The sequence below is a fragment of the Primulina tabacum genome, chromosome 2 (assembly GCF_025594145.1).
Source record: "Primulina tabacum isolate GXHZ01 chromosome 2, ASM2559414v2, whole genome shotgun sequence".
Lineage (NCBI taxonomy): Eukaryota > Viridiplantae > Streptophyta > Magnoliopsida > Lamiales > Gesneriaceae > Primulina > Primulina tabacum.
Window position 1 is genome coordinate 10,836,584 of NC_134551.1, and position 24,376 is coordinate 10,860,959.

At 36.5% G+C, this 24,376-nt stretch overlaps 1 protein-coding gene across 1 annotated transcript; it reads left to right on the top strand.

Annotated features, from left to right (window-relative positions):
- Positions 1-2,610: 2,610 nt before the first annotated feature.
- LOC142537503 (uncharacterized) lies at positions 2,611-3,420 on the top strand. Its single transcript, XM_075643014.1, has one exon. The coding sequence runs from the start codon at positions 2,611-2,613 to the stop codon at positions 3,418-3,420; it is 810 nt and encodes a 269-aa protein (XP_075499129.1).
- Positions 3,421-24,376: the final 20,956 nt, after the last annotated feature.

A 24,376-nucleotide genomic window follows, 5' to 3' on the forward strand; every position in this document is an offset into this window, starting at 1 on the left:
CATTTGGGAGTAGGGATTTAAAAATAACTGTGAATTATGTTCAAAAACTTTGAAAATAGAGAACAAAAGTCTTGATTCAAAATTATTAAAGCATCAAATAGGAGCGTAAACAAATCGTATCGAAACTACTAATAATGGAAATTATAATGCTTGAATTTGAGTTTGGGTTGAATTCAATTCGAAATTCGAAAATTTAATACTTTTTGTTTGAAATTGGTCTGAATCAAGACTCGACTTTAAATATAATAACATTTCGCGAGCTATTCGAACTTTTACTTAAAAGTGAAGGCTTGAAATGCTCAAAATATATTCATTTAATATATTTATATTAATAAAGCATTAAAACCCACAAAACAGCTAGCAAACTATCGAACAAACTAATTTGAGTTCAAATTCAAATCAGAAAAAAAGTTTGAATATGTTCAAATTTAATTCAATTTCGAAACAACTTTTTTTCGAGTCAATTGATTCGTCTACATCACTTACACTCATTCTATAAAATTTTGTATTAGAAAAGCATGAAATAAATTAGTGTGTTGAAAATAATTTTCATACCGGAAATCAATGTGGTGAAATCCCAAATCGCCTAACCATGTGAGAGATTATTGGCATTTAAATAGGCGTGTGACATCCACTTGGGATGCGATTTAAAGTCGTGAGGTCCTGGGTCAAAGCGAATAATATCACAAGTGGGTTGAACTGTTATATTTTGTATCAAAGCGATTCTGCGTGGGCTTGGATGGTGAGACAAACCTCTGTGGGAATGTTGAGTCCTGAAAGGGTGTGAGAGGGCTTTTTGGCAAAATTTTACATTGCCAAACTATGAGAGATATGTTAGGCATTTAAATGAGCGTGTGACAACCACTTGTGAAACGTTTTATAACCGCGAGGTCCTAGACCAAAGTGGACGATATCAAAAGTCGGATAAACAATTACATTTGATATCGGAGACAGTGTGTGGACGTCGTACAACGCATTTTAAAGTTATGAGTCCCCAAGCCAAAGCGAAAAATATCACAAATGAGTTGGATCATTACATTGGATATCATAGCGGTTTCACGTGGGCTTGGGATGGTGGGGCAAAACTCAATGAAGACGCTGAGTCCCGAAAGGAAGGTGAGAAGTCCCTTAGGCAAAATCTCACATCACCAAATCACGGGAGAGATGTTGGTTATTTAAATGAACGAGTGACAACCACTTGTGAACCGTTTTAAAGTCGCGAGATCTTGCAGGGTCAAAGCCAACAATATCAAAAGTCCGATATGCAGTTACATTAGGTATCCAAGAGTGTGTGGACACCGCACGTTTAAAGTCGTGAGGCCCCTAGCCAAAGCAAAAATATAACAAATAAGTTGTGTCGTTATATTGGGTATAAGAATGGCTCAACATGAGCTTGAGATGGTGAAACAAACCTTAAAGGGGACGCTGAGTCCCGAAAAAGAGTTGAGAGGCTGGACATTAAAATGAGTGTGTGGCAACCTCTTGTGATACATTTTAAAGTCATCAGGTCTCGGACCAAAGCGGACAACATCACAAATGGATTGAGTTGTCACAATTGGCATCAGAGTGGCTCTACTTGGGCTTGAGATAGTGAGACAAACCTTAGCGAGGACGCTGAGTTCTGAAAGAGGGAATGAAAGGGCCATTAGACGAAATCTCATATATATCGCCAAACAACGAGAGAGATGCTGAGCACTTATGGGTGTGTGACCACCTCTTGGGACGCGTTTTACAGCCATAAGGACTCAGGTCAAAACAGACAATATCATAAGTGGGTTGAACAATTATAACATATTTTCGACTCGACCTGACTCATAAGAAATATTATTTTTATGTCTAAAATATTTTTTTTCAACGCAAAAGTATAATTTTTTGTTAGTAAGTTATGAAGAAATATTTTCTAATATATGCTTATTTGAGTTAAAAGTATTACTTTTCAATGGAAATTAGATCATGTCGATGTCTTACGGATATAGATCTATGAAACCGTTTCACATGATATCTATTATTATAATAATAAAATATTATAAAAATATTTAATAATCTTAAAAGTTGATAGATTAGACAATATATATCTATTTTTTGTCGAAAAAAATTTCTACAACGTTTTTTGTGACATTCATCATCAATGAGTTGTAATTGATTCTAATTTTTCATAATCAATATGCATGTGTGATAAATTTCTATTGAAGGTGTTAGACAAAAATATTAGGTGACAATTTTTTTATGTTTTTGATATAAAATATAATATAATAATGTATAAATAGCGGTTCTCCAAATTATGAAATTGACTACACTCGATCGTACGTGTATCCGAAGTGAGATGAGAAGCACACCACGAAACTTACCCAAGCGAGCACCGTTGACCATTTCAGATCCTTACTAGCTACAAATAAATACCCAAAAAAGGAACAAAGAAAACCAGATCCAAGGAAAAACTCCATGGAGTTGTTAAAGATGTACAGTTTCTTCATAAACATAAATTATCAGTCCATCAAACTTATTCTCAAAAATGGGAAATCAATGGCATCCATAGCCATCATCACCCATTCTCTGCTGTCAATCTTAGTGTTCTTATTCATCATTTCAATCAAATCCTTGCTGCATAATATGACTAGCTCATTCATGGAACCTTACATGATTCCAGCGTCCCCTCCTGCAACAAACCCTGCTTCCAGTTCATCCCAAGACAACACCTTCCTTCTACATACGCTCATGTATATGGCCCTTCTTTTGCTTATTGAATTCGCCTTCATTTTCGTTTTTGCGGCAATCTCAAACATCTCCTCTGTCGCAGCAATCTTGATATCAGCCGCATCATGTTCTGGCAAGCATATCTCGTTCCAAGATTTATTTTCGATGATCGCGAAGAGATGGAAGAAGCCGTGGACTACTGGCTTCCGCGGGTCGCGGTCTCAACCGGCACGATACTCGGGTTTAGTTGTTTTCTTGGTGGTTTTCCTGTCGGTGATGTACCCTAATATTTTAACCATTTCAATCTCTATTCTGTCGGTAGTGATAGCTGTGATTTTGGCCTTGTATTCAAGCGTTGGTTGGGTTTTGGCCATGGTTGCATCGGTTGTGGAGGAAGGTTGTGATGGAAAAGAAGCATTGGAAAAAGGTGAACAACTTGCTAAAGGACACAGGGTGCATGGTTTCTTGCTGAACATTTTCTTTAATTTAGTGCTTTTAATTCCTTTTCTCGGGTGCTGGTGGATTTTTGGAGATAAAGTGTTGTTGGATTTTCCCTTGTTTTGGTTGTTTATGGTGAACTTCTTTTCTTTGGTGAAGATGTTGGTTACGGTGGAATACACGCTTCTATACTTCGAGTGCAAGGAATATCATGGAGAAGATATTGAAGTTTTTGGAGATAATTTGCAGTATACAGAGGTTCCATCTGATGACCATGCCCAAGTTTAGGTTTCCATCGAGATAAACTTTCACACACATACATGACAAAAAATATACCCCAACATTCTCCCCAGGAACTCTGAATAGTTGTTGGAAACATTACATATGCTCACACACACACACACACACACACACATTACTTGATCTTTATTGTGTTAGTTCATTACTTGTGAAATTGGATCAAAACTAAATGAAACGATCTATGTTGGTTACAAGTCAATTTTTTAGTATCTGACTGATGATCAAACTTGAATTTTCAAGTTGACTCGAAGCTTTCGGCTTAAGTCTAGAAAATTAATGAACTTTTCTCATCTAGAATTGGCTTATAGTTTATAATTCGAAATTGATTCATTTAATTTAACTCTATTTTTCAAGTTTTATTAAGAAAATTATTGGGCTTTGACCTAATTCTATGAACACTAGGCCCGGTTAAAGAATTGAGCTGAACTATAATACCCACCTTTATCCTGCCCATGCTTCTTTTCGGGCTGAAATGACTAAAGTGGGCCTGGGCTGAATTTAGCCAAGCAAAAGATTGGGCCTAGGTTAATATATTAACTTGGCGACATTTTATATCGGGGGAAATGAAATTGTAGAAGATTTTGTGCGCGAGAGTGCCAAAATTTGAGTTTAATTTAATGTTAATGCAATTAATTAAGATAATTACGATCGGTATCATGGATACTGTACAAATACATAGTCTAGAGGGGGTCAAGAACTATATATCAACTGATGGAGAACACAACCAATAGGAATTTAGTTGGCAGTGGTATATATACATACACATTTCGTTTTGCTATGTTGTATATCAACTGTACGTCTGTACCTACTTTGTGTCCATCAATGAGGTGATATTTACCACGAAAAGACAAATTAATAGGCCCCATTTCAAATTAAGTGATTTATAATTGAATCTAATCTATCGTCCAAAAGTAAAACAATGAAACTAAATTTTATCTATTTTGTTGTCCTCGAATGTTGGATTGTAATATTTGTCCTTATTAGGTAAAGCAAATAAAATATCGCGTTTGTGCTGTTGAATGGTTTCAAAATATTTGAGTTGTACTATTACTAACAGCTATAGTTATTTGATAAAATAATCAACGATCAATCAAAAACAAATAATTGGGCTATATAAATATTATCGAGCTGGAGTGGAAAACTTGTACAAGTTTTATCATGAGTATAGATTAATTTCATTAATATCTTATATATTATTGATACATACAAGTTTTACGTGCTTTTTTTTTTTTTTTTTAAAAAAAGTTAACTCACTGGTTTAGGAAGAAAACCAATTAAAAAAAGTTTCATCTCATCAAAGACTGGAACTCTATCTCCAAAGATTTTGAGTGCAATTGTCGTGAAAGTGATCGATATGTCATATTTATGCTGTTGTATGATTTCAAATATTAAAATTGTATGTTTGTCACTAGTCTAGTTTTCGATAAATAAACAAACAATCAATCATTTGATCTTATACATGTTACAAAGAAATTTATTCATTAACATAACATATGATATATTGACAAAATTAATTTTAAGTTGATTCCTCGATTATATCCATCTTTCAACGCTGCCAAGGAAGAAACAGATCAAAAATATCTGATAAACATTGAAAAATTGTATTGTGATGGCCATGACTTTAAGTCCTCCTTTTCAAATCAAACTCTCTGTCAATTTGGATCGCTATTCTTAGACTTTTTATTCCATCAGACAACAATCTATTTACTGCAGCCTGAGATGCCTCTTTCAAATGTTGAGGCTTGAATTGGAGTCAACACACCTTAACTGAGTGGGATTCTGTTCAAAATTAACAAATGAAAATTCTCTTTGATTTTCTAAATTTGGGTTTTAACGTTATGTTTGGAACATAAATATTACCTCGTGCCCATTTAACTTGCATATTTTCTATTTTTTTGGTATGTTGTCATACAATTCATAGTCTTAATATATTAATTTACATGTTTTTTTCCTCATTTTAGGTAATTTTTATCCGAAATGCAGATGTGTCATCTGAAATGATGGTGGGACAACAAAATTTGCTTACATTTCTGATGATGATACGTCATTACTTCGGTATAGAATACTAAAATTGAAGAAAAAAACATGTTAGTGGACTATTGAATTTCGATAACATGATCAAAAATTAAAAACATGTAAGTTATACTCATTTTGATTTTATGAACACCTCTTTAAAAAAATATTGATAGATTAAGAAATTATAGAATTCTTTATTGACCTGGCTCTTGGATAATTGAATTTTATAAAATGGTTTCCAAGTGGAGGCAGCTTCCTAGGAAAGAGCATTGGTCAATCAAATGACTTTGATATGGATTGAACATAATAATATGAAAATTTCAAGAAAATAGCTGTGGTGACCCAAAATATTAAAACGTGGCAAGGATTATTTCCATTCAATTTCCACACAATTCATGGGGGAAAAAAAAGAAGAAGAGATATGGTTATAGGTGGGAAGTCGCTATTGAAATGAATCGCGAGATAGGTGTGCAAAAAAAGGACAGCATGTCATTATCCTAGTAAAGTTTTGTTGATGAAAATGCGATCGGGAAAATCGAAAATTTGATTCGGTCCAAACAAATCTTGGCTTCGTTAGGTGGTCCGAATTCATTGCATCCAACTGGTTTATCAGACAATTATTATTATTATTATTATTATTATTATTATTATTATTATTATCGTTATTATTATTAGCTAAGATGATTTGTTGAAAGGTTTAATTTTTGCCAACCTTTTTGTAATACGGTTAGTAATAATTTCCATTTTTCAGCTTATTCGTCAATGTTCGATAGTTTACATTTGAAAATAAGGCAAATTTTATTGTAATTTTATTTATCAACAAAATGTTTGAGTATCGTTTTCTCACACCTAAAAAACAGAGGAAGTTTAAAATTTTAATTTTCGACATTCAAAATTTTATTGGGCATCGTGTTCTAAATCAATTGAGTAGGTCTCTTGTGAGACGGTCTTACGAATATTTATCTATGAGACGGATCAACCCTACTGATATTCACAATAAAAAGTAATACTCTTAGCATAAAAATTAATATTTTTCATGTATGATCCAAATAAGAGATCTGTCTCACAAAATACGGTCCGTGAGATCGTCTCACACAAGTTTTTGTCAAATCAATTTATGGGACGTTTATTGAATGTTACCTTGCATTTAACGTTCGACTCCAACTATTCCGAATTTTAAGCGGAAATAACTCTTCTCGTATCTATCCCTCAATGAACAATCAAATGTATAATCGTCCTTCAATCTCCTACAATTAGGTTCATTATTGAAAGTTGTGTTCCTCATCTATGTCACAATAGAAATGGCACAATAGTGGTGCAGCCGAGCAGCGGCAGCGTGTGGTGGTTGTGAGGAGGTGGCAAAAAACTTGGTCAAAATCGAGGAGGTAGCCTAGTGGTTGAGTTGAGAGGAGAGAGAAATTGTTTTGTGTGCAAAGTTCACATGCAATATCATATTTATAAAATTTATGGAAGATGTAGAATTCTATTGAGAGTTATACACTCGATAAATGATAACTAATTAGAAATTCTACGAGAGAGTAGTTCAATGCCTCATCATATAAGAACTCATCATGTATGATGAGACATCTTTATGTTCCTACAAATAAAACGTGACATATAATACCGTAGATGTTATTCTCAAGCTTGAACGAACTTTATCGATATTTTAGGCGGTTGAATCGACTAGAAACAAATTTAGATTATACAGTAACTTTTAAATGAGTTTTTGATCGCCATGAGCTGAATGATCTCATTGTATCATAGTATAATCAAGATATTTATCATGCACCTATCATGTGTATAAAGATAAAGTAAATCTTAGAATGTATTAAAACGTAAAATATTATTAAAATAAAAATTACTTATTACATAAGAGTCAAGAAAGCCCAGGTCACAAATTGACTTTCTAGACACATATTCTAACAATCTCTCACTTTTCTTGTAGCTAACTACCTATAGATATTAAACACATTGTTTCACCATGATTTTCGAAAAATAATCCTGGTAGGGACTTTGTCAGTGGATCAATGTTATCTGCAGATGTGACTCTCTCGACTGATGTGTCCTCTCTTCTCATAATATCCCGAATAATATGAAACTTTCTCGGTATATGTTTGGATCGCTGATAAGAACTTGGCTCCTTAAGCTACATCGATGTACTACTTGGCTCTTGTGAGTTAGTAGCTCAAGGACATCATCTGGATTCTCAATTCATTCTGACGATGCTCTTCATATAAATTAAAGATTTGTTGTTCTTGATATTATTGAATTGCATGCAAGCATCCTTAAACAATTCTAACTGCACTCATTACATTATCCACCCTGGAGATAAGAAAATATATCATATTCTAAGGTCTCAATTTTGGTAGAAGAACATGAAAAAGGATTTTACTGATTTTGTATCTAGTTGTAAGGTTTGTCATCAAGTCAAAGTAGAACGAATGAGACCAAGAGGATTACTACATAGTCTAGAAAATTTTTCAGTGGAACTAAGAGCACGTGGCTATGGATTTTGTCAAAAATCTGTCACATACTTTTCGTCACTACGATGTCATTTGGGTAATGATCAATAGATTGTCTAAATATGCTCATTTTATTTTGTATGAGAAGACTTACTCGTACAAGAAAATAACTCGTTTGTGTCTAGAGATTGTATTGATAGTTCATGGAATTCCAGCTGCAATATTCTTAGAACGTGACCTTCATTCACTTCGAAGTTCTGGACTAGTTTCCAAAACTAAATTGGTATACGACTTACGATGAATACTGTGTACCATCTTCAGACAGAGCGTATAATCCAGACACTAGAGGATTTACTTTGAGATGTAGTTATGGATTTCAAGGAGAGTCGACAAGAGGCTTTATCGTTAGTGGAGTTTTCTTACAATAACAGTTTTCAAGTTACTATTGGTAAGGCTCCTTTCGAATCTTTGTATGGTCAAACATGTCGATCACCTATCTGTTGGGGTGAGTTTGGTGAAAAGCATTTAACTGGACCCGAGATTGTTCAAGAAATTCATGACAAACTTCAGTTGACTCGCCAGATAATGAATACTTCCCAGAATCTTCAAGTGAGCTATGTTAATAAATGTCGACGACCTTTGGAATTTCAAATTGGAGATTTTATCTTTATAAATAAATCAATGTTATAGGTGTTGTTCGTTTTGGTATAACAGATAAGTTTTCACCTCGATGTATTGGCCCCTATGAGATTGTTGAACGTATTGAGACTTGTGCTTATCGTTTAGATTTTCAGTAGTCGTTGTCTGGTTTCCATGATGTATTTCATGTGCCTATGTTGCGTAAGTATGAACCCGATCCATATCATATATTCAGCCTGATGATGTTGAACTTGATCCAACTTTATTGTATACTGAGTATCATGTTTGCAATTCAGATCACAATGATAAAGTCCTTCGTAACAAGTTTATACCACTTGTTCGAGTTCAATGGTCAAGGCATGAGTTTGAATAATCAACATGGGAGACAAAGGAGAAGATGAGAGTATCTAATCCATATCTATTTGATTCTTAGTTTTGGGTGGTTGTATTTGTATCATGTATAAGATGTATATGTGTAAACAGAAATTTCGATTGACGTAATTTTGTTAAGGGATAGAGAAATGTAAGACTCTATAATTAATTATTCATTAATTTGACATAATTAGAATAATTATTGAGTTGTTAAATTAAACTAATTATTTATGACAAATAAATTTAAATAGTGTGTTAAAAATACGTATTTTTGAATATCGGATATTTAAACAATACAAAATACATATAGAGTTAAAATAGTACATGATATTATAAAATAAATACAAAACTGGGTTAAATGGACATGAGTTACTATTTTTGGTAAGCCAATACATACACACACATATATATATTTCATCCTTTCCATTTAAGGAAACCTTGCCCCAACCCACTTTCTGTCACCCTTCACGATCCAGCCAGTATAGCCCAGACATCGCGTCGCTTAGGACCGATGCTCCGACCATTGTTAGCTGCAGCTGAGGATCGTACAAAGACAGTAGCAACAAAAATCGAAGCAAATTGGAGATGAATCGAAGTCAAGCACGAGCCCTGTTCATGATCTGTTCTTTATCCGAGCCGTCCCTTCGATTTAGATGAGTTTTAACTTCGTTTCTTTGGTTGATATGTGATATTTTGGTGTGTAATCTAAGCACTAAGTTTCCCTTGTTTTTCGGCAGTGATATGTAGCTTTTCGACGAGTTTTCCGACGATGTTTCTGCCACTGCACTATCGCAAGGCGTCTAGCTGCTCATTAACTTCGATACTTGGTATATATTTGAGCTCGATTCCAGATTTTTGGTCCAGAAGTCGGATGCCGAGTTTGGCAATTTGAACCGCTTCGATTTAAATTGTTTTTGTAGATTGTATCGCGTTATAATGACGTATATATTGGATTTATGTTGTAAGTTCAAGAGTTAGATACGTGTGAGATATAAATCTTCTATATGAGATTTGCATATCAAAATAGTTTGTTTGTAAAATTTTGAGAATTCTCATTTATACGTTGAATATTGGAGATGTTATAACGTGTTGACAACACAAGAGCGCAACACTAACTTCTGATACATACAACATATTAATTCTTGTACATTTATGAGCAACAGCTCCCTTTCACAAAGAACTCCAATATTGTCCCTTAAATGCAACTTAGGTGGAAGGCGAAGAAGGCCTCTTTCCGAAGGGCCTGAGCCATCAATGAGATACCACTATCGAAGAGCTATAATTCTAACATTGTGTCAGGACTTACGGGCCAAGGGATAGTCTCTGGTAGACAGATTCTATGGGCCACAGCTCGGCTCTGACATTGGTCCCGACGCCAATGAACTCACTGAAGGAGAGGATGATCCTGCTTGACGAGTCTCGAACAATGCTATCTGCTGAAGAATCACCGAGATTGCCTCGAGAGCTCCCTGTCCACATTCAATTTAAAGCAACCCGCTGGGGGACAAAGCCACCTGAAAATCGTCATTTTGTGGGTTCTCAGATAACGCACCGAGATGCCCATGAGACTGGCAGCATGGGAGAAGCCCAGCCAGTGGCTAGGCTTGATGGTATGAGCAGAATAAGCCATTCCGAGGTAAGACGTGATCTGGGATCTGACATTCGCGGCAGAGATATGCAGCTGTCTATGCTTGGCATCATTTTTAGCATTAGCAATCCAAAGGAACCATAGAAGCAGAAGCAACGGAGCCGTGCAAAGGTTTCCTCAGGCCGGACGGAGATTGGCTCTCGAGTGCAAAATCAAAAAGGAGCTTGACTGGAAGACCCATCCCTACTAACTTTTTTTCAGAATAACGAGCTGAAGGGAAATATTATTTCTAATTTTAATTGATATATCTTATTGATTTAAATTATTTCATGTTTCCTTGTTGATCTAATTGAGTTTAATATTTAATATGATTTTGTCTTTCTTAGATAATGAGATAATCATTCAAATATATTTAAAAGATATGTTATCTATTGATGAGATATGATATTGGTGTTTAAAAAGAGTTTATTCCTAATAAAACTCTTATTTTCCATTGTGCTATAGGTTTCTTATGGAATGAAACTCTACATCTATAAATAAGAGACCAAGGACATCATTGATCTTCTCTTTTCTCTTCCTCGGTCAATATTCACTCACGTGTGCACGTTCAGAATTTCAGAGAAAACCTTATTCAAGAGACGTGCTGTGTTTTGAAGGGTGGTGATAGGGTGTTGCCGTGAATATTGAGAACATCTGCGGACAACATATGTGAAGAAGTTGGCCGAAGACTGTTTCTCGTGGATCTCCTTTTAGCAACACGTTTTGCTTTCTTGTTTTAGTTTTATTCTGGTTATTTGTTTTAGAAAGCATTTGTTTTCTCAACTCGTTGAGAAAATTGATTTTAGTGAGAATAACTAGTGATTGATTTTTGTAAACGATTTGTTTTTCTAGTGATTAATTTTTGTCATAAGGCACCGCACAAGTATTTATACTTGTGCAAATTTACTCTTGTCCATCTATTTATTTAAAGTCAATTTGTGGTTTAAAATATAATATTTCGCTCCATGTTGTCCGAGATGTTGTAACATTTGGCACAACACTTAATTCTGATTAAACACAAATTCACTATTTTATATCTTATTCTGATATTTTATTATTTGTGGTATCTGTCGAACAACACGATTCCTTACAAGTGGTATCAGAGCCTACTCTTGATATACTAAGTGTTGATTCTGGTTTTTTGTTTTTGTTTGACAGAAATTAATCAAATGGACACATCACTTGCAAACGCAGCACTTCGACCACCAGTCCTAGATGGTACCAATTACAGCCTGTGGAATGTCAAAATCAGATACTTCATAAAATCCATAGATGAACGGGTATGGCAGCGTGTCATAAATGGATGGACTTCACCAAGTGTGACAGATCAAGATGGTGGCAGTTTGCCAAAACCTGAAACTAATTGGACTACTGATGAAATGCAAAGTTCAAACTACAACTCAAAGGCTTTGAATTCTATCTTTATGTCGGTTGACATGAATATGTTCAGTCTGATCACAAACTGTACTTCGGATAAAAGTGCATGGGATATCTTCCAAAGACACTGTGAAGGCTCTGAAAGTGTGCGACGAACCAAATTGAGGATGCTCACTCCAAATTTGAGATGATGAGGATGGAAGAATATGAGAATATACTAGACTATGATCGTCGCCTATGGGAAATTGCTAATGAAGCATTCAATTGTGGAGACCCTATCTCCAATGAGTGTTAGTTAGCAAGGTGCTTCGTTCCTTGCACAAGAGATTTAACATAAAAATTTGTGCAATAGATGAGGCTAAGGACACCTCTCAGATGGCTTTGGAAGATCTTATCAGTTCACTTCGCACTTTCGAGATGAACATGGAGATGCAGAAGAAAGACAAAGGGAAAAGATTTGCATTCCAAGTCTCAAATGACCCATATGATGACCTTCTTCAAATATCCCAAGAGGTTAATGAATCAGACCTCTGTGAGGACTCTATCTCCTTTATCACAAAGAAATTTGGGGATTACTTGAAGAGAATCAGAGATAAAAAGAAGGATGCACAACCCTCAAAATTTCCAAGTCTTCCTGCACCTGAAAGGTCACAAAAGTTCCCTACCAAGCAACAACTTCAACCAAGGAATGAAGGCAAGGGACAATACAATTCAAAAAGATATGATTCGGTGCAGTGTAGAGAGTGAAAGGGCTTTGGACACTATGCCAATGAATGTGCTAACAGATTGCGAAAAAACAAAGGCTACAATGTGTCTCTAAGCGATGAAAAATCCGATGTTGAGGAGAAGTCCACTGATGAAGAAAATCAAACCTCTCTGACTGAATTATTGACAGAAAATCACAGACTGCAGGTGAATCCTTTAGGTGTTGCCCTAAGTGTTGCCACACCTGGCCGCAACATCTGCAAAAATTCAATGTGCTTAAAATCCACAACTTCTGGGAATTCAACTGCAGATGAAAAATTGGAAGCTGATGATGAAGAGATGACTCTTCAGAGTGTTCAAAAGCTTTATGAAGAATTGTTTGAGGATTAGACCAAAAGAAACAAGCTTAACTCAACTCTTGTAAAGGAAAACACTGATCTAAAAGCCGTGGTTGCGAAAATTGAAGTTATTCTGTGCAAAAAGGATGTGGAACTAGGCAAGACCAAGGATGAACTTCAAAAGGCTAGTGAAACCCTATCCAAGTTTAATTCAAGCATTTCCAAGCTCGAAACCATTCTTTCAATGGGAAGAGATGACAAGAAGGGTTTAGGGTTCAAAGACAGTGTATATGAAACTGGTGAATCTTCAAACTCCACTGTCTTTGTGAAAGAAAAAACTGAAACATTCACACCGCCACAACCTACACCTTCAACCAAAAGCTTTCCACCGAAAAGACAATCCACTGCACCTGTTTCTAAGAGAAGAAAACGAAGGTATGTATGTCATTACTGCTTTAAGTCTGGTCATATCAGGCCCTACTATTTTAAACTCAGGGATGACCGTATGAACCAAAAGTCGAGTCGGATGTTGCCTCGAATGTTGCCCATCATTTCCTGCAACACCTCTCACCATCGACCTACAGTAAGACAAATTTGGATACCAAAGGTAAAAACTCACTGTAATGTTGTCTATACTTCATTAAAAACCAATACTGCAGGTCATTGGTACTTTGATAGTGGAAGCTCATGCCACATGACAGGTTTAAGAGAAAATCTCATCGATTATGTTGAACAAAATTGTGGTAGAGTAACCTATGGAGGGGGAGCTAAAGGAAAAATTGTTGGAAAGGGCACTTTGAATGTTGAAGGACTGCCAAAGCTCCACAATGTGCTCCATGTTGAAAGATTAAATTCAAATCTTATAAGCATAAGCCAATTGTGTGATGATAATTTGCTTGTTAAGTTTGATAAACATAATTGTGAAGTTTTTGATGAAGCTAACATGTGCATTATGACAGGTACAAGATCTTCGGATAATTGTTATCAAATAAGTGAAGAACTGTCATGCAAGCATGTGCAAATTACCGAACTTGACCTTTGGCATAAAAAACTCGGACATGTAAATTTCAAAACCTTGAAGAACTTGAGTAAGTACGATGCAGTAAGAGGTATGCCTAATCTTTCATCTGGAATACCATATGTGTGCGGAGAGTGTCAAAAAGGGAAACAGACTCGCGTGTCGCACCCAGTGTTGTCAACATCTGGGATAATATGCTGTCTGGAATTGCTACACATGGATATTATGGGTCCTATGGAAGTGGAAAGCCTTGGAGGTAAGAAGTATTCTTTTGTGTGTGTTGATGATTTCTCATGATATTCATGGATAAGTTTCATTAGGGAAAAATCAGATACTTTTGGTGTGTTTAAACAATTGGTCACAAGAATCATAAACTTCCATAATTTAAAGGTGAGAAGGATCAGAACTGATCATGGTAAGGAATTTGAAAACTCTTTACTCCCATCCTTTTGTGACAAGATGGGGATCTCACATTAATTTTCAGCACCAAAAACCCCACAACAAAATGGAATTGTTGAACGTAAGAACAGGACTTTGCAAGAAATGGCAAGGGTGATGCTAGCCTCAAAGAATATCTCAAAGCGTTTTTGGGCAGAAACTTTTAATACCGCATGCCATATTTCGAATAGGGTCTATTTAAGAAGTGGTTCAACCATGACTTCTTATGAAATCATCATGGGAAAGAAGCCTAATCTTAAATACTTTCATGTTTTTGGCTATGTTTGTTACACTTTGAATGACAGGGATCAACTTGCAAAGTTTGACTCAAAGAGTGATAAGTGTTTGTTTTTGGGATATGCCACAAATAGTCGAGCTTATCGCATGTTTAATTTAATAACTATGACTATTATGGAATCCATTAATGTTTTTTTATGACTGTACAGACCTCAAGAAGAAAACTACTGAAGATGACGTTGAAGACCTTCTGGATAATCCAATTCAACAGGAAAATGCAGGTGTTGCCCCAGATGTTGCAACATCTGACACAACACGTGACACTGAAGTCACCGAAGCTGAGGACGGAGCAAACAGTGAGGATGACACTGTAGATGATGGATTGAATATACCTACCAAGATCCAGAAAAAGCATCCATCATCTCAAATAATTGAAAGTGTGCAAGGAGAAGTTCAAACTCGAAAAAAAGAGAAAGTTGACTACCGAAAGATGGTTGGACTAGTATGCATGAGTACCATGTACTCACAGGTTAGATTTTCATGTTTTGTATCTCAAATTGAACCAAAAATGTTGTGGAAGCCTTAAAAGATTAATTTTGGATTGATGCTATGCATGATGAGCTTGAAGAGTTCGTTCGGAATGATGTTTGGGATTTAGTTACACCCCCTGACCATGGCAATATAATTGGAACAGAGTGGGTTTTTAAAAATAAAACTGACGAGTCAGGAAACATCATTCGAAACAAAGCAAGGTTGGTTGCTCAAGGGTACGCACAGGTTGAAGAGGTTGATTTTGATGAGACCTTTGCTCATGTCGCCCGCATTGAGTCAATCCGACTTTTGCTAGCCATTGCATGCCACATGAAAATAAAACTGTTTCAAATTGACGTAAAAAGTGCCTTTTTGAATGGTTTCTTGAGTGAGGAAGTACATGTTAGACAGCCTAAAGGATTCGAAGATCCACACAATCCGAATCACGTGTACAAGTTGAAAAAGGCTCTCTATGGTTTGAAGCAAGCACCACGTGTTTCGTATGGCAGACTGACTGATTACCTACTTGACATTGGATTTAAACGAGATGAGGTAGATAAAACGCTCTTTATTCAAAAATCCAAAGGTGAGATTCTTATATGTCAAATCTATGTCGATGATATCATTTTTGGTTTCTCATCCCAAAAACATGTTGATGACTTTGTTGAATGCATGTCTACTACATTTGAAATGGGCATGGTTGGTGAATTACACTTCTTTCTTGGTATGCAAATCAAACAAATGCATGGTGGCATCTTCTTGTATCAAAGTAAGTATGCTAAGAATCTAGTTAAGAAATTCGCAAATGAAAACACCAAGCACATGAAGACACCTATGAGCTCAAATGAAAAATTATCTAAAGATGTTGCGGCCGAAGATGTTGACAACACCATTTACCGCAACATCATAGGAAGTCTCCTGTACTTGACTGCTAGTCGCCCAGACTTAATGTTTAGTGTTTGCTTGTGTGTTAGATACCAATCTAATCCTAAGATTTCTCACTTAAGAGCCGTAAAGCGTATCCTACGATACATAGCCGGAACAATTGACTTAGGTTTATGGTATACTCATGACACCAACTCAAATCTAGTAGGGTTTTCGGATGCCGATTGGGCAGGGGATTTGGATGATAGAAAGAGTACCTCTAGAGGTTGTTTTTACCTTAGAAATAATTTGATCTCATGGCATAGTAGAAAACAGAACTGTGTATCACTTTCAATTCCTGAATCTGAATATGTAGCAGCCGGAAGTGGTTGCACTCAAATTTTGTGGATGAATCAAATGATAGAAGATTATGGGCTTAAGAGTGAACCTTTAGTTATATACAGTGATAATTCAAGTGCTATTAACATTTCAAAAAATCCAGTACAACACTCTCGAACAAAGCACATTGACATAAGACATCATTTTATTCGAGACCTTGTAGAGAAATGATTGATTCGAATGGAGTTTGTTGATGCAAATAACCAACTGACCGACATATTCACCAAAGCATTAGATTTTGAGAGATTCTCCAATCTTAGGAAATCTCTCAGCATGTGTTCTGCCTAATCATTCATAGATGTTGTCTCAGATGTTGTAACATCTCGGACAACACCTAACTTGCATGTGCATTTTTAGGACTTAGGCATACTACATTGCATTTATAGTGTGATATGTTGTGTTGAACTCATGTAGCATAATTTTCTGATGCCGTACAATTCCTTGATATCTTTTAAAAACTTCACACCTTTACATGTGAACCTAGTCACAAAAGATTTGAAGAATGGTCACTTGACTCCAATCAATGAGACAAGCTACCCTAAAAGTTTAAAATATTATCATATTGGGTCTGTGATTAGAAGGAAAGATGGAAAAAGCTACCTAAAGTAGCCCTATGAAGGCTGGAGTTTAAGTGTGGGAGCTACCCTTCTAAATACGAACACAAAATAGAAGAAAATGGAAAAAGCTACCTAGAGGAGTCCATTGAAGAATGTTTTTCTAGCGTGGAAGCTACCACTTCTATGATCAGAAAATTGATAAGTGTGAAGAAAAATTGAAAGTTTTTGTTTTCTGGAATTGTGCGTGTTGTCAGAAGATGTTGCCAACATTTGAGACAACACTTCATTTGTACACATCTCATATGTGCTCATATGTTTACATTTATGTTACATTATGTTATTAGGCATAATTAGATCATGCATAAACATATTATTGTGAATATTGTTGTGCCACAAAGACATGAGTAATTCAACAAAGAAAAATTCGATAACAAATCCAGTTTCTGCAGATAATCGAATTCATGTGTTCCCAATGTTTAGTGGTGCTAAATTAGAAATGAGTACTGGTTCTGGAAATTTTTTTTATATTGTTCATAATTATCAGAGTAAATTTCGAAGGTAGTAACAGTTATTTCTTCTGCCCGTTGTTTTTTTTACCGTTGGATTGAGTCAGTTACTGAAATTGTTACCGTTGCCCTGTTCAGTCATGGCTATCTAATTGATTTACACCGCCTAACTCATCATTATCTGCTTATTAACTTTCAACCTCTCGAATCTTCCCTTTGTGAAATTCTCTTTCATCGCATTGTAAGCCTTCTGCTGTGTTTCTAGCCTCCTCATTTTTTAATAAAAATCTACTTTGATTCAATGGCAGGACATGGTTATGATCCCCAAGATATCCGGAGTGAAATGGGTCACACCGATGATGTTGCTCCCACAGAGCCAACATCCCCAGCAACATCTACGGAAGCTTCTCCTACGGAAATCGTCCCTGTTGCTGAACAACCCACGCCACTGGAAATCATTCTCCCAGGTGAGCCAGGAAATGCGATTGATCTTGACAATCCGCCAATAATCCAGGTTTTTGATCCTCCACGTCCCCATGTACGCCGATCAAAGAGACAAGCTGGGTATAATCCTGATCTCACACCAGGCAAGAGATTTCGCTACAAGGGGCAGCCCTCCACTCGCCCATCGTTGATTGATCATGCAGACACCTCGGGAGATGACTCAGATGACTGAGATTATGAACTTGTGGCTCGTAAGAAGGTTGAACCTGCAAAGGAGAAAAGCCATCTGACTGATGAAGCAAGGAAATCTGATGAACCTGATGTCATTGTGCCTCCATCTGAGGCCGGTAATACATCGTCCAGTGAAGCCACTGAATCTGATGAGGACACACCCCCTGTTCCTCCACGAAAGCCCTCACCATCTACTTAAGAGGAAATCACGTTGGCTCAATTTATGGCAAACTTGAAAAATCAAAAATCTAACGTGTCTGCTATCCCTGTTGCTCCCCACGAATCTGGAAGTTCTCCTGACTCTAGCGGTTCTACTGATAATGCTACCAAAGAAGATGTTGCTTCTGAACACAATGAGCCTGCTGAGCAGGATGTTGTCGAGGATGTTGCCCACACTGAGGACAACACTGACCTCACTGATTATGATCTGGACAGAAGCTTCAACATCAAGTTCTATACTGAAGTGTCGTTCTCACAATGGTCCATCTACTCTAATAGGGCCTTTGTGGAAGAACATAATATTGACATGAACGCCTTCTCCAGAAACAATTTGATCCAGTTTCTCCAATCACGAGGAATGCTGTCTACAGGAGGATGAGGATGTTTGAATGTTTTTTTTGGTGTTTGTTCTGCTTCTAGTCTTTTTTTAGTGTTTAGCTATTTTTAATTGTGTGGTTAGCCTTTTTAGTCTGTTATTATGTTCCTAATGAAAATAACAAAAAGTTTGTGCAGGTGTTGTTCTGAATGTTGTCAACATTTCTAACAACATTGTTGATGTCTGTAGCTTGTTCAGGGGGAGAGAAATGCTTTAACTCAGGAGGAGTTGATAATTGAGTTTGATCTCATTTTGTCCAAGAAAGGCAAAAAGGGGAGAGATTGAAGGAAAATATTATTTCTAATTTTAATTGATATATCTTATTGATTTAAACTATTTCCCTAATATTATGTTTCCTTGTTGATCTAATTGAGTTTAATATTTAATATGATTTTGCCTTTCTTAGATAATGAGATAATCATTCAAATATATTTAAAAGATATGTTATCTATTGATGAGATATGATATTGGTGTTTAAAAAGAGTTTATTCCTAATTAATCTCTTATTTTCCATTGTCCTAGAGGTTTCCTTATGGAATGAAACTCTACATCTATAAATAAGAGATCAAGGACATCATTGATCTTCTCTTTTCTCTTCCTCGGTCAATATTTATTCACGTGTGCACGTTCAAAATTTCAGAGAAAACCTTATTCAAGAGACGTGCTGTGTTTTGAAGAGTGGTGATAGGGTGTTGCCGTGAATGTTGAGAACATCTGCGGACAACATCTGTGAAGATGTTGGCCGAAGATTGTTTCTCGTGGATCTCCTTTTAGCAACACGTTTTCCTTTCTTGTTTTAGTTTTATTCTGGTTATTTGTTTTAGAAAGCATTTGTTTCCTCAACTCGTTGAGGAAATTGATAGTGAGAATCACTAGTGATTGATTTTTGTAAACGATTGGTTTTTCTAGTGATTAATTTTTGTTATAAGGCACCGCACAAGTATTTATACTTGTGCAAATTTACTCTTGTCCATCTATTTATTTAAAGTCAATTTGTGGTTTAAAATATAATATTCCGCTGCATGTTGTCCGAGATGTTGTAACATCTGGCACAACACTTAATTCTGATTAAACACAAATTCACTATTTTATATCCTATTCTGATATTTTTTGTTGGGGATCGATGTAGAGTTTAGAGGGGGGTGAATAAACTATTTTCCTTTGATGATAGATTTTTACAAAGGGTGCAAGAATCCTGTTAGAGATTGTAGCTGTTCTTGTTCGAGTGTAATTCCAGTAGATCACTAAAGTAAGTGCGGAAACGATCCAATGGAATAGGGTGAAAAACAGTAATAGCAGTAGGTAATAGAACAGTAGTTGTTTCTGGAAGTTCGAAGATAAAATCTTCTACGTCTCCCCTTCTTCTGTTTCCAGAAGGTATCACTAAAAGACTTTGGATTTTACAGTACAACACTTGTACACACCCACTTCAGCAAGCCTTATCTTTTGCCTATTGAAACTCTTAGTAACTCAACACAAAATGATTCAATACAACAAAGTTATGGAAAAGACTCTTTTCCAGTTTACAAATTCTTCTTCGAAATATGGTAAAGTGTTTTGCTTGAAGAGATGAAGAAACAGCAGTACAAAATGATCTCCAAAGATCAGATGTAATATGAAGCGTGTACTGCTTTTCTGTAAGTTTGAGCTTTAAAAGATGATGATTGATTCGCGGTTGCTCAAAGTAATGTTGGATAGATAAAAATAGTCAGCGAGCATCTCTAAATGGTTTTGATCCATATATATAGATAACTTGAATCCAACGTCTATAATAAAAAATGGCTCTTTTGATTTCTGAAAGAAACAGCTTTATTCCTTAAATGGATCCTGCAAAAGACTTTCAACACAATCAGTCTTGTTACTTACCAAAATGGGTAAAGCGAATTAAATGATTTAGTACAGCATTTAATGGTGCAATAAATACTTGTACTAGATAAAGTAACGGTAACATTAAAGACTACTTCATTAGCTTAGAAGACGTCAAGTTATCCTAATTCCAGACTAGGTTATGCTTCTGGTTATCTAAGTTCTGAAAACTTAGTCCTACTTTTATATTGTCTACTGATTTTTAACTAACGGTCTACTGGTTTTGGTTTTGAATAGCATCATCATGATCGCTGAGTCGTTGGCGAATGTCAATTGTCCGAGCATGAGATTGCCTTGGCTTCTGGAAACAGCCTGTCTAAAAACAACTGTCTCAGCATGCATTTTTTTAACGGATTCCGCCGTGCAAAATATCTCTTTAGAGATGCGGTCTTTGAAAAATGTAGAGCCACTCGCTTCTGCGGTATGTTCACGCGATATTTGTTTTACCATCTTCGATAGATTGTTGAGATTTCTTTGCAGAGCTTCTATCTCAAATTCTATGTTAAAGATTTCTGGTTCTGGAGATGGAGTCCTGGTGAGCATACGCTGCTTGATTTCAGCAACATGGGCAATATGGGCAGCAGAGTGAGTGACAGATACAACCAATGCAGTAGAAGTTGTAAGCGGTGGTAAAGCAGTAGAAGGATCTGCAACCAGCATAGCAGTAGAAGGACCAGGTTCAGAAGAACTTGCTTCTGGAGCAGTAGAGAGATTATATGCTGCAACAGTTTCCTCAGCAGTAGATGGAGCAGGATAGGTGACTGCAATAGCAGGAGAGTGCTCAGCAGCAATGATGTTGACAATAGATTGGTCAATAACAGAAGAAGGTTCAGAAAGTGCGTTGTCTACTGTTGTCACAACTTCGATGGCTTCCATCTGTTCGACGGGTTGAATCGGATCATTCAGAATTGCGACCATCTCCTCTTGATGTTCAGTGGAGAAAATCTCCAAATTTGGCAGGGAGGGAGATTGGGCAACATGCGATTCTTCCGCTGGTTGATTTGCTGATTGGACTATTGGTTGAACTGATTCATCAGCTGGAATTAAGTCTGGTACCGCAGAATCTTCTCGAGTGATAGATTGAATAACCTCATCTACTGATGCCAATTCACGAACAGAGATAAGAGATGAGGACTGAGTAGGTACCTTGGGAGATGCAGGAGTACTGGAAACCTTAACTTCTGCAGGAGTTATAGTTCTTTCCTCAACTGGCTTAGTCTGATCAAACTCTGGAATAAGGCCTACTGAATATGGCTCAGACTCTCGAAAATTCTGTTCTTGAGCAAGAAGTTGCTCATCCATGATTCTCAAATGCTCGGTCTATATAAGAATAAGGTTTTGATCTTGAGCAGCAGTGGGAATCAATGCATCAAAATTAGACTTAAGAGTCTTTAATACTGATTCCAGCTTCTTACGTTTAATCTGCTCAAGAATAAAACTGCGACGTCTCATTGCTTCAATTACATTTTCTGTCTTTGCAAATTCAAAGACCTTTATCCCAGATTGTACCAATCTTCCAAAAGTTCCTCGTGTTTTTAAAAATGAGAGGGGGTGAAATACCCGAACCTTGTGCCATTCATCAAAGAAACTCATTTCTTCATTTGCAGAATTTTCAATTTCTTCCAAATGAAGAGCAATGCCAATAGAAACAGTCGATTTGGCAGCTGAAAATTGTGGTTCTTCAAGAAGTTTTTCTTTGCCTTTTCATGTTGATGAGGCCAGTCATCATGGGTCGAAAAGCAGAAGACCCAGCAGTTGATTCACGAATAACAACCCCAGACACGGGTCTGATAGTTGAAGCAGTAGAGGTTGTGGTAGCAAAAACAGCAATTTTTTTAGAGACCGAGATGGTCGGTGGTGCAGTAGAAACAGCTTTTGGAAACACTTGTCTCAGTGGAAAAGTGTCCAATTCAAAGATTGCTCCTGTCTTCTTGATTCGAAGAACAGTGCGAGCTTTTTTCTTGCTGGGAGTAGGTGACAGAGATGGTTGAATAGGAGCAGCAGACTCCTCAGAAACTGTTTTATCAGAATCAGTGGAGATAACCACTCTCTTTCTTTTGATTTTCTTTTGAGGTGCTAGAGTCTCAGCTTGAGTATCTCCCACTTCCTTTTTCAAAGCAATAAACTTGGCCACAGTTGGCTTTGGCCTTAACGCAAGCACATTATCAGCATCTGCCATTGTGACGTACGATGCGTCCAAATCAGAAGTAAGAGCAAAACCAGCATCCTTAAGCATTCGACTGATCTGCACAGCGAAACCAGAACTCCTCCTGACCACCATTTCCTTCATTATTTTGAAAAGAAAGCGACTCCAATCCACTTTATATTCAGAAGTAATGGCTACCATTACTTGATCCTTTCTTTGGTTAGCTGATCGAACGTTCCGGCTTTGACTAACAGTGCTTTTACAACAATATCAGCAAGCACTTGAAATTCCATCTTCAACAGCTTCTTGAAATAGGATGGAGATAGTTCTTCTCCAGAAGCTGAGAAATGCAGTAGAGCAGTAGACATTTCTTCTTTGGAAATATCAGAAAGTTCATTGATCCCTGAAAAAGGGAGAAAGAAGGTTGATCCAAGCAAAGCAGCATCGATTGAGATGGATGCATCGCCCTGGGAATATATAAATTTTCCTTCTTCTACAATCGCCTTAGCTTAAAAATCCAGAAGGGCAGTTTTGTAAATCACAGCAGGTGCTTCCAAGAATTTCCTGAGTCCTGATTTTTCAATAGTTTGGAACATCTTGAGAAGATGTTCATCCTTTATAGTAAGAATAGACGCAAAGTTAACTTGGTAAGCATTCAAGGTGTAAGCTCCAGCCATTGCTGTAAGTAAAGAAGATGAGAAGATGATTGCAAGAGAAAGCAGTAGTCGTAAATCAGAATACTGGAAGCGTAAAAGTGAAAAGAGATGAACGGGGCGGTTAATATTCAAATATGTACAGCCGTCAGTGAAACATAAGGACACGTGTCAATATGTTTGCGGTTGAGTAACTGAAAAGTTAAGCAGAGGGTGTCAGCAAAACTAAACATTATAAAATATTTTGAAAAGAGCGGGCTGTCCAAAAGGTTATTGAAAGTAATCAGTAGAAGATTTGTTGTTTTATGATAATGTCTGCTGGAAATGACAGGCTACTGAAATATTTTCAGCACTTTGTTGAAACCAGTAGACACATTGTTTTATCGAAAAGACAAATACTCTATCTATTACTAATAAAACACGAAAATCTTAGTCTGACTAAGATATTGTTCCCCCTAAATCAATGCAACTAATAAGTGCGAAGATACGATTTCTGAGGAACGGATAGATGAATCTTGGTATTCTTGTAGTCAAATCGCCGTCTCTTCAACTTCCCAAGACTCTGTATAAATACATGCAAAGTCACAAGCTAAATCATTCAATCTTTTCATCAAATCAAACAAATGAGTAGTTCAAGCGATCTCTCGGAGTCTTCTCCAGAGTCTGAATCAGCACAAGATTTCCAGAAGCAACTTCCAGCGTCTCGTAAGAAGATGTTTGAAGACATCCTTTTACAAGATATGAGGGCTGAGAAGAAAATCCTTAGATTATAATACGAACAATCAGTTAGATTGTTCGTTCTTATTAGGAATAAGCTGTGGGATAATCCCTTTCACGAACCACGATCATGCCAAGAGAGGGATTCCCAGCAGTCCTTAGATAGGTTTCTGCTGAAGTACTTTGCACAAAAAAAGTACTTCAAG

What these genes read in the sequence shown, in the direction of transcription:
- LOC142537503 (XM_075643014.1), top strand. Translation starts at nt 2,611, where the DNA reads ATGACTAGCTCATTCATGGAACCTTACATGATTCCAGCGTCCCCTCCT.